Genomic DNA, 17,501 nt, shown 5'->3' with positions numbered 1-17,501 from the left:
GCTCAAAGGCTCATTTTCTAAAGTGACTTACGCACTTTCGAACATTTTAACCCACACCTACACCACATCCTGTAAGTGTCAGACAATACAGTTTCTGAAAACTGAAGCAGAGTTTTGATTCCTCTAACATGGTATAACACATCAACACAGAAATGCTGTTTTCTTGTATAAGTGTGCTGCCACACGCATACTTACAAATATTTTCATAAAGACTATTTTTATCTGTGAACTTTGGGATATTAGACAAAGAATCCCAAAACTGATCTGCAACTAGTGCTGAAGTTATTAACTTTTAAAATCATCTAAGAAAGTTACCTTGATTGCCAAAAAATGTCAAGAGTTGCCTTGCTTAGAGGACATCTAGTGATCACAGATTCCCCAGCCAATAATACATACCTTTACCCCAAGGTGCCACTCTGTAAGAGCTGTTTGCCCTGTATATCTCCAGTTCTCAGTAGGACACTAAAAAGGATGTTTTTACGGCACAGTGGGTTAGAAATACAGCACATCACAAGACATAGCAGACCACAGGAAAGCAGCTACCAGCTGTGTAATCACTCCTTGTTGGCATCACAAAATCAGTAAAGATTTGTTATTTGGGAATTTAATCCTGCCCTCATTCAAATTAATGGAAAAACTGCTATAAGCCTTGAATGGTGCAGGACCAAGGTCTTGATGAGTATCAAACACTTCTCCTAAAGGAAGTTAGGAGAAGGATTCTTTTAATCTTCTAATGAAATTCACAACATTTTACTGAAATTGTTTTTACTGTCAGAAGAGTTTCAGTTGTTTCAGTTCACATATAAGTTCTCAAAAAGTTAATGAAGGAGGACTCTATTCATTTTACTGACAAAGCACTTGTTTCAGATGCCGCACTTCCAATCAGTACCCAGCCCAGGCCAAAGAAGCTAATAATCTAACCAGTGGATCAAATTCAGTGATGAAGCCTGGTCAACAATACTGAAAGGGAGCACTCTGAATCTACATTAAGCCTTTTCTAGAAAATTAGTGTGCAGTGTCCTTGTGCTATCACATGTCAAATGATGCCTAGACGTTTCACAAGTCATTATGAACGATTAATGAGTGAAAAACTGTCACTATATTAAATTATGCACCTATTTTAAAAATGTGTACTTCTAACAGGACAACTGCTTGTCTGGCTTGTATAGAGTGGAAGTCTAACAGACTTAATTACTTGAAGCTGGAGAAGCACTATAAAAATGAAAGAGTCCCCAATTATTTAAATATTAATTACACTTATTAGCCCTGTCTGACCAACCCTTGATGTCACCAGCATACGACAGATTTCATGAGATTGGGGTAAGTATAAACAAACCCAGCCAAATAAAATGGGGAGATTATTAAGGCCCTGTCTATACCAAATTTTAATCAAATCTGTGAACAATTAACGACAGCTGGCTCTAAAAATGGGTTGTATCCACATATGCCATGGACTATGTTTGGTTAGTAACTATGTCAGCCTTCAAGCAGTAAACTGCCTGGGATGAGACACGTTTGTCTTGATGTTCCTCAGTTATTATTTTTACTCTCCAAAGATGGAATCTCAAATCATGCCTGTGTAAATGGTTTACCCAGTTCTCCTTTCTTACAGCTCTCTGTGGTGTCAGATATCCTAGAAAGCATTGCTGTACATGCTGCTGTGTCAGCTTATGTGCATTTCCTCCAGACCTTGTTGAAGCAATATGGGATAAACAGCCAAGATGTTGCAGAATGAACCGATTTTAATGAGATTTCATATTTTTGTTTGCAGTTTAGCAACTTCATTTTTCCGTTCTTCCAGAACTTATGCATAAATACCATCCAGTCCCAATGACTTATTGCTCTTAATTTATCAATTTGTTCCAGGACATCCTCTTTTGATAGTTCTACTCTTTTTCAGGAAATAAAGATGATCTCCCCAACATTCTTTTGGTGAAGCTTGGCTCAAAAAAAATAATTTAGCTTCCTTGAAACGTCCTTATGTTCCTCAGCAGCAATCTTTACTCTTTGCTAGGTCACCAGACACACAATTCTCTTGTGGATGGCTTCTTCCTTACAGTAAACTTAAATAATTTATTGTTGTGTGTTGTCTATTTGCTCCTCAAATCCCCTCTTATCTCTCCTAATTTTCTTCTTGTATTTTCCAGAGACAGGTTAGGCTCCTACCTCCTGGCTTCACAAGGGTTGGATTTCCATTTCTGAAGGATATGTTGGGCTCAAAAAGAGCTCTTGAATCCTGCCATTTAACATTGTCATCAATATATAGGGGGGGTTGTCTGTTTTTCTTCCCCTTACCTTCTTGCTTTTTTTGTTGATGATGTCTTTTTTGGGAGGTGAGAGTAGAAGAAAACATCCACAAAAAAGGCAAGGGGAAGAAAAATAGACAAACCCCCTATATGTGAGACTGCTATGGTTGCTTAAGTATCCTCCATGTTGAGTCTAAAGAGTTCAGTTTCCGTACCTTCAAACTTAATGACTTTTTAACTAGTTTCTTCACCATTTTTTAAATTCCCCTTTGTAAAATTTAATATCACACTGCTAGATTTTTATTCAGCACTCCTCCAAGGTTGAACTTAATATAGATATTAGTGGCTCAACTACAGTTACTTCTTGAACCACTTCTCCGCGTCACTTTGGACTTCATCAAGAACAGCTTTTCCTCTGGCACTTAGAACTAGGGCCAAGCCTACACTACAGACTTATATCGGTATAACTACATCAATCAGCCGTGTGAAAAATCCACACCCATGAGCAATGTAGTTATACCAACCTAACCCCCAGTGTAGACAGCGCTATGTCAACGGTAGAGCGCTTCTCCCATCAACATAGCTACCGCCTCCCGCAGGGATGGATTAACTACGTCAACAGGAGGAGCTCTTCCGTCAGCATAGGAGTGTGTTCATTTATGTGATACAGCAGCACAAGTGAATCAGTGCAGCTGCGCTGATGCAGCATTTTAATTGTAGACCTGCCCTAGCTGTTACAAGAACAAGACAATTAAAGGAATCCAATTGTGACATCTGACCAGTTTCCATGCAAGTAGCTGAAGTCACTCATTAGGACTGTATTATTAGACTGAATTGTCTCTTTGAAGTCCTTCAACATTATGTATTCAATATTCTTCTCCTAATCAGGAGACTAGTAGTATACCTCAGACTATATTTGTATTTTTATGACTTATGATTTCTATCCATATCCAAACAGATTCACAAGTCATTAACATTTTATTTGTAAAACTAAAAGATTCTATGATCCCCATCTCTATGACCTAGTCCAAGGGCGGGCAAACTTTTTGGCCTGAGGGCCACATCGGGTTTCAGAAATTGTATGGAGGGCCGGTTAGGGGAGGCTATGGCTCCCCAAACAGCCAGGTGTGGCCCAGCCCCCGCCCCCTATCCGGCCCTCCTGCTTCTTGGCCCTCCTGCTTCTCACCCCCCCAGGATTCCTGCCCCATCCACCCTCACCTCCCCGCTTTCTGTCCCCTGACCACCCCCGCACCCCCCACCCCTAACTGTCCTCCACCGCCCCATCCAACCCCTCTCCTTCCTGACTGCCCCCCCAACCGGGGCCCTGCCCCATCCAAACATCCCTTCGCCAAGACCCCTCCACCCCTAACTGCCCCCAACCACCCCATCCAACCCCCCCTCCTTCCTGATTGCCCCCCCCGGGACCCCTGCCCCATCTCCCTGTCCCCTAACCGCCCCCAGAACCCTTGCCCCCATTCAACGCGCCTGTTCCCCACCCTCTGACCGCCCCGACCCCTATCCACACCCCTGGAGCCTGACCACCCCCCGAACTCCCCTGCCCTCTATCCAACCCCTCTTCCCCTCTCCCTTACTACGCTGCCTGGAGCACTGGTGGCTGGCGGCACGGCTGCACCAGGACAAGCAACCGCGCTGCCCAGCTGGAGCCAGCCATGCACTGTGCAGCACAAAGCACCGGGTTAGGCCGACTTCCGCAGCTGCGCTGCCCCGGGAGCTTGCGGCCCCACTGCCCAGACCACTGCACCAGTGGAGCAAGGGGGAACAGCATGGGAGGGGCCGGGGGCGAGCCTCCCTGGTCAGGAGCTCAGGGGCCGGGCAGGAGGGTCCCGCGGATTGGATGTGGCCCACGGGCTGTAGCTTGCCCACCTCTGACCTAGTCAGTCCTTCCTGCATAGTTTATAACCCAATATTACATTATCTCATTAATTTTCATCATGTTTCAGTAATTCCTATTATGTTAGAATCCTCTTTCATTGTCAGGCATTCTACTTCACCTCTGAAATGACGAGATACTCTTCCTTCATATGCTTGGTTTTTTTCCCCAAGATAAGAAAAGCTCTCTCAACTGGAGATCAGAGAAGCCAGTTCTGAGATGGATTTGTTCTACGTTGTCCTTATATGCCACCTCGAAAAATAACTAGGTCTCTGTTCAGCAACTTTGGCCTCAAGATTCTGCACCTGGGCTCTGAAGCCATAATCTGCGCTATACCCCACTTGGACACAAGTTAAGTACTAGTAATTGTAAATGAGACCCTCAGTGCAGAAAACTGGGTAGCTCCCACGTCGATTAAACTCATGTTGGTCTCCTACCTCTATAGTTTACTCTGACTTGTTACTGGGTTTTATATTAAGTTAGAAGATAATTTAAACAAACAACTAAAACTTGAACAGTGTCTTCTTCAAGACTGATCACTCTCCCTGAACTGACCTACAAGACCACATATTTCTTCCCACCTCTCCTCAGCTGTGATACGTACAAGTCTGGCTTGAAGAGCAGATGGGGTTATTAGGCACTTATACATTTTTAATAAGTAAAAATAATTTAAACATTTGAAAATGTAAATATGTCTATATAAAAATTATTAATGTGTCCCCTCCTACTGCACCCTTCCTATGTCATTTGTGATTTTAGATTATGAACTCTTTGGGGACAAAGACCATGTCTTCATAAAGCTGTTGATCAAAGCCTCTGGGTATTACTAGGATACATACATTGAATGATAACTTTAGTCAACTAGCAATTGCCCTCTTTTGCTCAGTCTTTCAGAGCTTCACTATTTCTGGAGCATCTCTCAATTTAAGAATATACTCTCAATAGCTATGGTACCTCTGTATTTTGTATCTAAACACTATAAACACGAGAACTCACTCAGACAGCTGGCCCTACCTATAACTCATTCATTTCAAATACTCAGACTTCAGAGATACCAGTTCAAGGAGTGCAGTTGTATTAACTGTCACAACTGTAACAACTTTTTAACTATTTATTTTAAACATTATGGTCTAAGTCACAAAAATCAGTGTTCATTTCAAATCAAATCTCAGTTGTGACAGATTCTCTCTCTTACTCTCTAGTTCATCATGGAAGCTACAACCTTATGATTCGCTATCTTTTCCTGGGATGGTTGCAGGGAGTTCGCAGCGAGGGGTGGAGGTTTCAGTTTATTTTGTAATTCACAAGTTTATTTACGTAAGACACACAGGCGCCTCAAAAGTGTGTTTGATAAAAAAATCACTAAAATAAATGCTTATGTTTTTAATATAAGCCACTATAAAATAAATACAGTTGGAATATTCAGTATGCAAAATGTTTTAATCAGTTTAGCCTGCATAAATTAAGAATTCTAAAAACAGAAACGTAACTAAGTTTGCACCACACATTCCCATATTGCCATTATGCTCCAGTCACAATGGCACTGAAAGTATTTTGTTCTTTAATGCTATGTAGGAGAATGGTGAAAACAGGGCAGTAATTGAGATAATCCATTATAATGCTTGAAAAATATGAGGCATTAGCATTAAAAAAAATTGAAAAGCTCAGGAAAACAAGCATGTGTAAACAGAGGCATCCTGTACTTACATATTGGATGCAAGCTTAACTGCCAGTCTAATCATTCAATTAAAGGAACACAAAATTTAGCCTATTAGCATTAGGGGCTCCATCATGTTCTATTCAAATCAATAGGAGTTTTGCCATTAACTTAAATGAAAGTTGGATCAAGTCCTAGCTGTGGGACTCTCCCTTACCCTTTGCACACACACAAATGGCAAGAAATGTACTGGGGTGTCCTACAGGGTATGCATAGACCTGTACATACATCACGTTACAAGAGGACACAGAATCATATGGAAGTCAGAAATAGGAAGCTACCTATAAGGTCATCTAGTTCCAGTCCACCTCCCTGCTCATGCAAGATTATTCCCCATAATGTTTTTAAATATTTTATCAAAGAGCTGTAGATTCTCCAACTGACTAAGCTTTCAACACTTACCTTGGGAGACTATTCCACAGTCTAAAGAAATCTCCATATTAACATTTATTTATATGCAGTTTAAATTTCCTTTAATTTCATCCCATTGCTCCTAAGATAAGGAGCTATAAATAATTAATACCTCTTCCTCTTTGGTAATTATACCCTTCAAATAGTTGTTGACTTAAGTCTTTTAATCTTTGCTGGCAGTCGTAACACGCCTTTATAAAAGCTACACATTTAGTTCACTCTTTTCTCTCAAATAAATCTCTTTAGTCACTTTTGTTGCTCTTTTATGCCCTCCAATTGGTCAAAATTTTTCAGGTAATGAGGTGCCCAGAACTCAACACAACATTCATGGTATACTCATACAGGAGCCACATAGAAAGGAACCTTGAAGCTTGATGCGATGCTTCCATGAGTGGAAGCCAAAAGTGCATTGCCCTTTTCTGAGACCAAATCATAGCAAATTCACGATCCCACATTCTAAATAGCATAACTTCAGCAAGCACCAAGGGAGAGGAGAAAGAGAGTTTGGGGTGTTTGATGAAAGACTACTAGCTTTAGTGCTCGTCAGATGAGAGAGACTGGGGAAATGCATGCACCATTCCAGAGGATGGTAATCATCAGACAGTGCCCCCCCGCCAGCTCCATCCTGCTGTGCAATTGTTGACACCGGCATCTCTTTCTCATGAAGTCCAGTGAGCATTCCCACTATCTGACAACTTGTTGCAACACATCCTCTTTTAGCAGGTTAGAGCCTCTCAGGAATGTTTCTCCAGTTCTCAGCCTAACACTGTTTTTCATTGTCCGACCATGTCAGAAGAAAGACAAGAGGCAATGGATGTGGTTTAATAAAGCTGCAACTGTATTCACCTAAAATATCTGGGAGTATCCAGCAAAAAGTTCAACAGTGCAGGTCAATCATCCTTTCCTTAATCGTTTCCACATAACCCCAACCAAGTCCCAAAAACACTACTGCTGGTACTTCACCATCCTCCCCCTATATCAGGTGAAAGAGGGCTATAAAAGGAGGGTACTTGGTGACCTGCTGTACAGTATTCAGGAACCCCAAACTCCCTGCCCCCCAACTCAGCTCCCTTAAGGGAGGTTTTCCTTCAAATCCTTTTCCAATCCATTTTATCTGGCAACCCATACTAAATATCTGTACTGGACATCTGCCATAAGAGGCACCAGCAAAATGCTTGGCTGCCTCTCCCTCAGCAGGTCCCACAAGTCTATATCACCTCTCAGTTAGCCTGTTTTATGATCCTGAAAGTGAAACTACAAGAAAATGTCCCAATACCTGGGACATTTTGACCTGCTGTTTCTCCAGTTTTCAGCCTACCCTGTTTTTCATTCTGTCCCTTACCTTTAGCACAGCTTCCAATTTAATCAGCCAAGTTCACTTCCTCTTTAATCCTTTCACCTGATGTAATCTTAAAACAATCTCCTCCATGTTGTCATTATTCCTTACAAATTTTGCACATAAAATTGTATCCTTGGCATGGTATATGCCCGCCTGAATGTGATTTAAACTCTTTGAACCAGGGACAATTTCTTGTGTTTGCGAAGTTCCATGCACAACGTTCCATAAATACCAGTTATTAAAATTAAGAGTGTAAAGAGTCATTTTTGCTTGTAACAGAACACTGAAGACATGTCCTACTTTACCCCAAAAGGTGCTCAGTGAAATTATTTTAATGTTTTTATATTCAAAAGTCAACAGATGAGAAGCAGAAATTTACTGTATAGAGAGAAGAAAGAGTTCTCACCCATGTTACTTATTTACAAAGGTAGCTGTTGCCAATTCTTAAAATAGAAGATGGGTAGTTCTCAGCCTTACAGCCTATTCCATGATGAAAACAGGAAAAATCAGGGTAAAAGTGAAGTAGCATTGCTATTGAGTAACAGGTTGCCATAGTAAAACATTTAATGGCCATTCAAACAATGTGTTATCTACTAATAAAAAAAAATCAATCCAGAATTCAAGAAGATAGTTGAGGTATCTCCATTTAGGACCAACAGTTGTTCCTTACAAATTCTGTCTTTTGAAAAGAAAAAATATATATGACACCATAAAGCCCACAGTTCATATTTGTCCAAATACTTGTTATTTAAAAGAATACTTCAAAAGTTAAAGTCCCAAAATCTGACCTTCTCTAAAATCATAATGGCATGGGGAAAATTTTAAAATTCTATTTAAAGCCTATGTATTGTATTTGTTAGGTTGAGAAAACTGCTAAACCAAAGTGCCATGGTTTTCCTACCTCTTAAAGATCAGTTCTTTAATTTAAGTAAGTTCTATTTTCTATACTTGTGAAGTTGAGACGCTCTATGGACTAGATTTAGCTGATGTAGGAACTGGCATCTTAAGTTCTAAGTAAGAGCATGTTCAGTTTGTTACTAGTATGACGTACTCAATCATCTTTTCATTTTAAAAAGCTGTAAAGAAATAAACTGTTTCTCAACACCCTGGAGTTTTGTATCATGAGCTTATAGGTTTACATCACAGCAAATGATTAGTCACGATCTACTGTCACTCCTAAGAATGACACTTCCATTTGTTTTGGCTAGAAGCTAATAAGAGAGCAGAGTAACTGATTCCAAAATATCCAAAGCAACTGTAACAAGTTGACAGAGTTCCATAAATAAAGATATCAGTGAACAAATATATGCACAAGGGAACTTCAGGGGCCAGATCTTCTCCTGACTCAAGTTGTCATATGTCCATTGACTTCAACTGAGCTATGACAATTTACACAAGCTGAGGATCTGACCAATTGTGAATGATTTATGAGAAGGTGGGAGCAGCCTCCAAAAATTCTGCTTGCCCAAGTAATTCTCTCCCACTCCCACACCATCATCACAAAGCTAAGCCTAGAAATAGCAAGTTCTATGGCTAGGCTAAGAAGTTTTGCATGACAACGTTATATGGCTAAACTAATATGTACTTTGTGAGAAAATAAGAGTATGTGGCTATATAATTCACAAATGCAACAACACGGATTACATTGGCAACAAAAGGCTATCTAGAGCTAAGAGAAAGGTTAAGTTCTAGGGCCTCTGAGTAACACATAGAATTCTGAAATCAAGGCTAAAACTCTCCAGGAAAACGACACATTTTCAAGTGTTTTGCTTCCTGAGGATTTTGCTGGGATTGCTGAAGAATTCCAGTGTCCAAAAGTTTCAACTTCAACACACTGATTGATAACTAACTAATATCATATACAGTACAAGTCATATAATTTAGGCTGTCTAGTGATTCTTCTCATTGGAGCAGAGAAATGAGACTCGAGATGTAAACGCAAGTATTCAGTTATCACAGATTACAAAATCAAGTTTGTTTTTAAAAGATATGTGCTCTAAATGCATCAAGTGTGGAACTAGGTTTTGCTCAAATATAAGGAGAAATCCTAGTACATTATCTGAGCAAGTGCTGATCCAAAGTACCAAAAGGTGGGTCAATAAACAAAGTGACTGAAAGTAAGCACTGGGTATTATTCTGAACATAGAGTAGGTAATAAGTTATCATCATTCATACAGTTTTATAGAGTACCTAGATATAAACTTAGCACATCTTAGGAGGAGGACAACAACAGGGAGGAGCCCATTCATTGTGCCTTCAAGTGGAGTGATTGCCTTAACTATGACTTCTAGTTCTTCTAACATGAGAAAACAATATTTTTCCATGTAGTTTGTGGTGCTGACTTTTTCATAATAGTCTTAATGTAAATATATTTGAAGGTTTTTTTTTAAAAATAAGTGTGATTGTTCGTATACCATGCTAGATCAGAAACTAAGATGCAGCTGTCTATGCTATAAAACAGCAGTTCTCAAACTTCATTGCACCATGGCCCCCTTCTGACAACAAAAATTACTACATGACCCCAGAAGGGGGGAATCGAAGCCTGAGCCTGCACAAGCCCCATCACCCCAGGTGGGGGGCCAAAGCCCCAGCAAGTCTAATGCCAGCCCTGACCACAGTTTGAGAACCGCTGCTATAAAGGTATAATGGACTGACATTTACTTTTTACATGGGCAAACCACCAAGTTTAAAGAAACATATGATGTATGTTTATGCATGGCTTAACATACAATTGTGGCTGCACTGAGCTATAACTGTCATTCTGACCAATGTGGTTTGGGCTAAATTATGTTAAAAAAATAAATTAGTCCACTTAAAACATGATTTGGCCCCAAACAGAGCACCAAAAACTGTATCAGAACCCAGTACAGTTAAACTGTGCTTTCCGCAACGTGGATTTCTTTAACACCCATTGCTTTTGTTATATTACATCCTAAGATCTCATTTTTTCCTACTTCAATATATTTTCTCCTTGTGTAATACACATACATGCTACAATACAGTTTCTGTTGTTTACTTCTATTAACTCTTTTTTTTTTAAAGTTAAAAGAGATCAGCATGACTATTTTAAGTGTTGTTTACAAACCAACAGAATTTTTATTTCAGATTTTCCATTCCTTATTATTACTTTAGTTGGATCCCAAGAGTCATATAATGCTTTCCATCTATCTGCACAACTCCAGCTGATATCAAGAGCACACGCAGACCAAGGGCATAAAAATTATTGACTTTGGAAAAATGAATAAAAAGTAAACATTGTCAAGAATTAAGTAATGACAGAAAAGATGTGTGCTCATCTTAAAAACAGAATAGTCAGTTTCTTCAAATTCTTCAACATCAGATGAGTCATTGAATGAAGATGTCCATTGAAATGGAAGAACAGATCACCAGTGAGTACACCAATCTTGACATTTTCAGTACCACTGTCATCAAAGTATAGCAGTGAGGATCATTTAAATTTGTGTTTCAGGCCTCTCCAATACCAGGTTCATTCAGAAGCAGTGTACCATTTTTGGTGTGTTGAGTATAAACGAAGATGATTGTGCGGTGAGGCCATAAAAACAGTTAAAAGTCAGAAGTTGGTGTTAAAAACATTTCATTTATTGTAGCACAAATTTAGTAAAAAAAAATGTAAAGTACTGACATTATTTTGTCTTGGATATATTTTTCCAGAAAGATTTAAACATGCAAGTTCACTATTAATTGCAAGTCTAGATATAATGGGGTGGGGGAGAAAACAGAGGGGAAGGGAAAATTAAAGAACTAAAAGATTCACTATGGATATTAATGCAAGATTGTCAGGTACCTTCGTAATGGGTAAAAGCATCCAAAACAAAGGAAAAATACATTCCTATTTAATGAAATTGATTCTAAGTCAACAGAAAACCACATAATAGTGTCCAACTTGCTCAACATGCTATCCAGCAATGAACAGAGAAGCATAAGGAGCTCTCTGATATTTTCTCAGGCAACAAAAATAAAAGGGAGAGTTGAGAGAACTTCTAACGCATAGCACACTGCAAACAGGGCACCTCTCCAAGGCATGACAGTCACTTGTTAAAAATACCCTACTTTCCTCAGTATCAACTCCTCACAGGCTGAAGTTTTAACAACTATTTCTGAAACTGAACCTCATAGGTAACTTTATACAGGTAAGTGACAACTAAGACCATTCCATAAACCAATGGGATAACTTCAGTCACTTATGAACTCCGACTATATTTTTAGTCTCACAAAAATGGACTTTTTCCTTCTGTGGCTCAAAAGATTGATTTCTAAGCTATTTTATATTGCCAGAATTTTATTTATTTTTAGCAAAGACCTAAAGGTTGCTGTCACAATACAATAGTAACTACACTTGTCCTCTCCACTTCCACAAAATTACATACACAAGAGAGAAAAATTAAGGTTTCATGGAGACTTAAAGTGACTCAACTGTTTTGTAACCACATGAGCTCACACCTGCAGTTTGGTTTCAAAGAGATCATTTGTTTAGCTCCTAAACCTTCTCTACATACCACACTACTACTATTATATTATTCAGCAGGAGAGATGCTGAATCATAGTTTTGTCAGAAACCCTTCTTACATATGATATACTTTTGGATGTGAATTATTTTTAGAGAGGCACAGGGGGAAGGAAGGAGGCAGACTATAGTGGCTCCCAAATGAATGTGTTCCTTTTCAGGACAGATCAAAGACAGACGCCACTGACCTAAAACCACAGAAAGGAGGGAAGTGCATTAAAGTTAGTCACCTATATGATGGAATTGCAAATTATATTTAATAGAGTAATACATTCCTTCCTATTGCTTGACTCATTCCAAAATGCATATATACAACATATTATATAGTTAATGGTGCTGTTGCACGAATTTGCATATCTCTGTAATGGACAACCTACAAATATGGCCTACAAATTTCAAGTATTAACACTGACACAGCATACGTTAAGCCAACCAAATCCTAAAGTCACTTAAAAGCTTCTTTTAGAGAGAAACCTTCAACACTATAACATTTTAAAGCTGTTTATCTTATGAAAGTAAAACTGATTAATTACAATAACTGTGAATACTTCATGTGCCAGAGCAGCATACCCTCCATGCATTTCTATCTTTCCCTTCAGTTGGTTTACTACATGTAAAAAACAAATATCCAAGGAAGAATTTAAACAAATTTTACAAAATATTAGTAACTTCCAATTTAGTTTTATTTTTAATAATGTTACATTCACCTCTATTTTCATATTTTGCAACTGCATTTAGTGCAAAAACCAAAGCACTTGAAGCTTTGCTGAAGAAGTCTTACTAACAGACATTTTTAAATAACCACACACTGCCCAGCCAGCTCTAATTACAAATGACCTGGATAGTTAATAATAAAATAAGCTGCATAATATAATTAAATTTAAAACAAACCAAAGATGTACTAAGCTTCATCTACAAGAAATTACAAGTTAATGAAAGTCTTTTTTTTTTTTTTTTATGTATACTGTTCTTAGAGTTTAAAAAAAAACAGGGCTACAGTAAGGCTTCATTGACAAGTTTCTTTTAATTAAAGAAAAAAGTCCCCTCACCAATCTATGACTGTGTACTTGAGCAGCATAGCAGATGTGAAGAGCATAGCAACAGCTTAGTAAAGGACATAAAGGATATCATATCCAAAAAAAAATACCACAGAAATGTATATGGACAAAATGTAATTATCCCATTTGGAATTTGGTTTATGCACCAGGGCCAACATCACTACTCTTATTAATGTCTCAGGATCTTGGGTTTACGCTTCATCTCAAGGATAGCACCTCCTGCAGCACAGCAGCCCATAAAACCACGCTGACCAAAAGACAATAGTGCCATTTTAATGAACTACCAACTTTCTGCTGAACCCTGGGTTTTCCAAGGAAGTCTCCCATCTAAATACTAATCAGGCTAAACCTGACAAATGTGATATGAACACACTTTGAGGTGGTATTTTTGCTGACAGTGAGGACTTGCCTACACCATAACTTCGAGGCCCAGTTCTGCAATTTCCTGGTTGAAGCAGACAGACTGCTTCAACCAGGCAGGTAACATGATCAATGCCTTAATTTGTAACCAGTTAATGGTTAGTATTCTCAGAAACCAGAGCAGCTGGTCATGTTGCCCTGGTTAGCAACCTAGGCTGGCACACAGCTGTCTTCCTGTAAACAAGTTGTAACGCTTTATTGCAGTGTACACAAGAATCCTTAACCATGTCTTTGTAAACGGTTTCGCTGGTCCTCCTTCCTGCTTGCTCTCTGAACCTTAACACATCCCAGCATCTGCTGCCCAACACACCAGCACTGCTCCATTGTTTCCATGTGCTCCCAGTCTATCTGTTGCATCCACTTGTTGTGTTTTGTATTTGGATTGTAAACTCTCCTGCTGATAATAGCTCACCTTACCTGATCACTCTCATTACAGTGTGTATGGTAACGCCCATTGTTTCATGTTCTCTGTGTATATAAATCTCCCCACTGTATTTTCCACTGAATGCATCCAATGAAGTGAGCTGTAGCTCATGAAAGCTTATGCTCAAATAAATTTGTTAGTCTCTAAGGTTCCACAAGTCCTCCTTTTCTTTTTGCAGATACAGACTGACACGGCTGCTACTCTGAAACCTGCTTCCCATGATGTATTTGTAAGGTGCATAGCACAATGAGATCCCGATCCATGATTAGGACTCCTAGGTGCTACCACAATACAAATAAATAATACTTTGCACTTTTATCCTACCTTTCAACCCATGGTCTCAAGGCCCTTATAAATTTTTACAGATCTTCTAAGGATTTTGCAAATTGATAAGGAGATATCTAAAGTAGGTAAAATCTGGAAGTTAACAGACACCTGGTTTGACAATTTATAAATTTAAAGCATATCTTTTTCTTGTAAAAAAAAAAATTTATATCACTTCAGATCATTCAAATAAATGAAAAGATTGCCAAGAGAGCCAACTGAAATAAATATATGCGGGGAGGGGAGGGTGTTTGTCTCTTTCTTTAAAGCAGTATTTGGGTTAGTTCATTTAAAAAAATTACTATATTTGTTCTGTACATTGAAAGTTTAGTTAACTAGGGGAAACTGCTTTTATTTTCTGGATTTACCTCAAGATGTGTACATTTTGTAACAATCAACATAGCAAATGGTCCAGGCAGTGTCCTTTCAATATCTTTTTCAGCAGTCAACTAGCAGTCATTACCTATAAAGACTTCTGATTGAGGTCACTTTTTGAAAGTGTCCAAAATATTACTTTCCAGATACTTGTCTACTTTTTTTCCATTTTTAAATGAAAAAAAAAGCCCTCTCAACAGCAATTGAACTAACATTTTATATGTCTTCCCCTACTGCAAACCAAGAGTAGTTATATTTGTACTACACAAAAATACCTCTCATTAAAATAGGCAAAGCAGCTTGCAACACCCACATGGGCCCAACAAATAATGTGTGGTATTCTACTTTCTTTTAACATTCAGATGAAAGGAAGCATGCTCAACAATCTCTCATCTCTCACAATGCTGGAAATTTTCTTAAATTATGAAAGTATCAAACTAACATATAATTACTAACGACTTGGAAGACAAAGCTTTCAGTGGAGGATCCTGACAAAACAATCCCTCTTTTACGCACAACGCAAAAGTATTTCTCAGTCCACCAGAGGAGAAAAAAGGGGACCTCATTTGGCAATCAATTTTGAAGTAGCTCTTGCAGTGCATTATCTGGCTGCATATCAGAGACATTTAAAATTCACAGACATGATTTTCTTACCATATCTATAATTGTTATTGCCAACACAGCCCTTACAGGCATTGTGTGTCCTGGCAGCTCAGACGTTTATTTCCCCACAAACTTTTAAAACTTCCAGATACAGAACCTGGAAGATCGGGAACAACAACATAGTTCTAACAATTGTAACTCATGTTTCGGTGGGATTTAGCCCTGACACCCAATCTGACTTATCCTGGGAACTGAAGGGGGAAGAGAATTTTACAGAGCATTTTAAAGCAACTTTCAGTGGTCTCACACTGTGGGAATGGAGAATTGCCGCTCTGCTTCAGAAAGATTTTTGTTTTTTTGAGACTTCCTCATGGTTTGAAAATCTCGTTCACGCTGTCCCAGCCCTGACTCAGCAGCCACCATGGAAGGTGGGTATTAAGAGAGGACAATCACAGAATCATGGGACTGGAAGGGACCACGAGAGGTCATCTAGTCCAGTCCCCTGCACTCATGGCAGGACTAAGTACGATCATTCTAGCCCATCCCCGACAGGTGTGGTCTGACCCAGTGACTAGTCCCAGCCCTGACCAGCAGCCAAGGGGGGTGGGGGGGAGCCCCGCAGGTAAGGGGATAGCAGCCACCAGAGAAAGGGGTAACGGGGGAGATAAGGACAGTGACGGCCCTGACCCAGGGCAAATAAGGACCCGTCCGCCGTCGGCCCCCAGGAAAGGGGAGGACCTCGGCCCCGCGACCCCCAGGGAAGGGGGTAGGACAGCCCCCGCAGCCCTTACGGCGGGAAACGAGCCGCAGGAGCCTGCTCCGCCCGGGACTCACCTGCGGTTCAGGGGCCGGACTCGGACAGCCACCTTCACCGAAGCCATGGCGCATCCCTGCCCCGGCCCAGGGCTGGCGCTGCCGGCTAGGGGACAGGCCACATCCCCGCCTCCGGCGCTACTGCATGCTACCGTCACGGCGGGCGGGCCGCCCCCCTCCCACGCAGCCGCCCGAATCACTGCGCCGGCCGGGCCGGCTCCCCTTGTTGCCACGGCAGCCACGGGGCAGCGGCGGCGAGCACCACCGGTACGGCGCCAGCGCAGGGACAAACCGCCGCGGGACGCGTTACTCCTCCCCCTCGCCTGGCTGCCGGCCGGAGCCCCGCCCACTGCGGAGCTCCCGGCACAGGCAGGGGCGGGGCGCGAGCCCGGGAGTGCCCCTCAAACGGGAGCCCGCTCACAGAGCGGCGAGCCCCTCGAGCCCAGGCGGGGAGCATAGTCACAGGGAGGGATCCCCACCCCACCCACAGACAGAGACGGGTGGGCAGGTGCAGTCACTGGCCAAGCCTGTCCCCTGGGGATACACACTCCTGCCCCCATGGGGCTAAACCCCATGGTGGGTTCAGCTGTTTGCTTCTTTTTCCTCACAGGAAGGATGAGCTCAAGAGCTGTAGGGTTTGTGTAATCAATCCCACACAGCATCTAATCCCAGATGATGGAGTGACCTGGCCCACCCATAATTAAAGATCTGATGAGCTCTGCAGTGGAACAATCACCCCAGGCAGCTAAAAAAAAAAAAAAAAATCCCAGATGATGACTGGACCCAAGAGGAGCTGCCAATATTTTTTTAATTTTGGAATGTGATGAGAAGCAGGATGGTTAGGTTCTGGTCCATACCCTGCGAAAGCGGTGGGAGTCTTACTAATAGGCTTTGGTGATGCACAGTGGCATAATAAAAGTACTGTAAATTCTGGTATAATGCCAGGAAGTAAGGACATGAAGAGGAGCCCCGTCCTGCTCACACTGAAGGCAATGGGAAAATCCCACCTAACGCTGCGTTGTCAAGGCTTGCAAATATATTGCAAACACAGAAATAGGATTTTGGCCCCTTCTGCAGGCAGTCTTTCAATAATACAAACCGTTTTAAAAGATTGTGTCTTTGTACAGTGTCTAGTGGAGTCCTTCCAGGTGCTACCATAACACAAACACATTATTAATAATGATTAATTATGAAATTATTATTATTACTTAATCAAAACAAATGCCCAGATCCCACAAAGGATCAGGAGTTTTGTTTGTGGAATTGAAGGTTCGTTCTTGTGGCTCCCTTTGCAGAAATGGGACATGAAAGTGGACACTTTTTCTTTTACTGGTTTATTTAAAAGTGCTATCAGT

The 17,501-nt window shown here is 40.7% G+C and overlaps 1 protein-coding gene across 3 annotated transcripts in view; it reads right to left on the bottom strand.

The window, feature by feature from the left end:
* KIF16B (kinesin family member 16B) overlaps positions 1-16,425 on the bottom strand; it is a 243,612-nt gene extending 227,187 nt beyond the window's left edge. For all 3 annotated transcript variants that reach the window (XM_084622343.1, XM_084622344.1, XM_084622342.1), the window contains exon 1: positions 16,168-16,425. In XM_084622343.1, coding sequence (XP_084478469.1) covers positions 16,168-16,214 — 47 coding nt within the window. In that variant the 5' untranslated portion in view covers positions 16,215-16,425. The remainder of the gene's footprint in view (positions 1-16,167) is intronic.
* Between the last annotated feature and the right edge of the window lie 1,076 nt (positions 16,426-17,501).

Source organism: Lepidochelys olivacea, assembly GCF_965140295.1.
Source record: "Lepidochelys olivacea isolate rLepOli2 genome assembly, chromosome: 3".
Classification (NCBI taxonomy): Eukaryota; Metazoa; Chordata; order Testudines; family Cheloniidae; genus Lepidochelys; species Lepidochelys olivacea.
The sequence above is the reverse complement of the archived record's forward strand: the minus strand, read 5'-3'. Positions and strand labels throughout refer to the sequence as shown.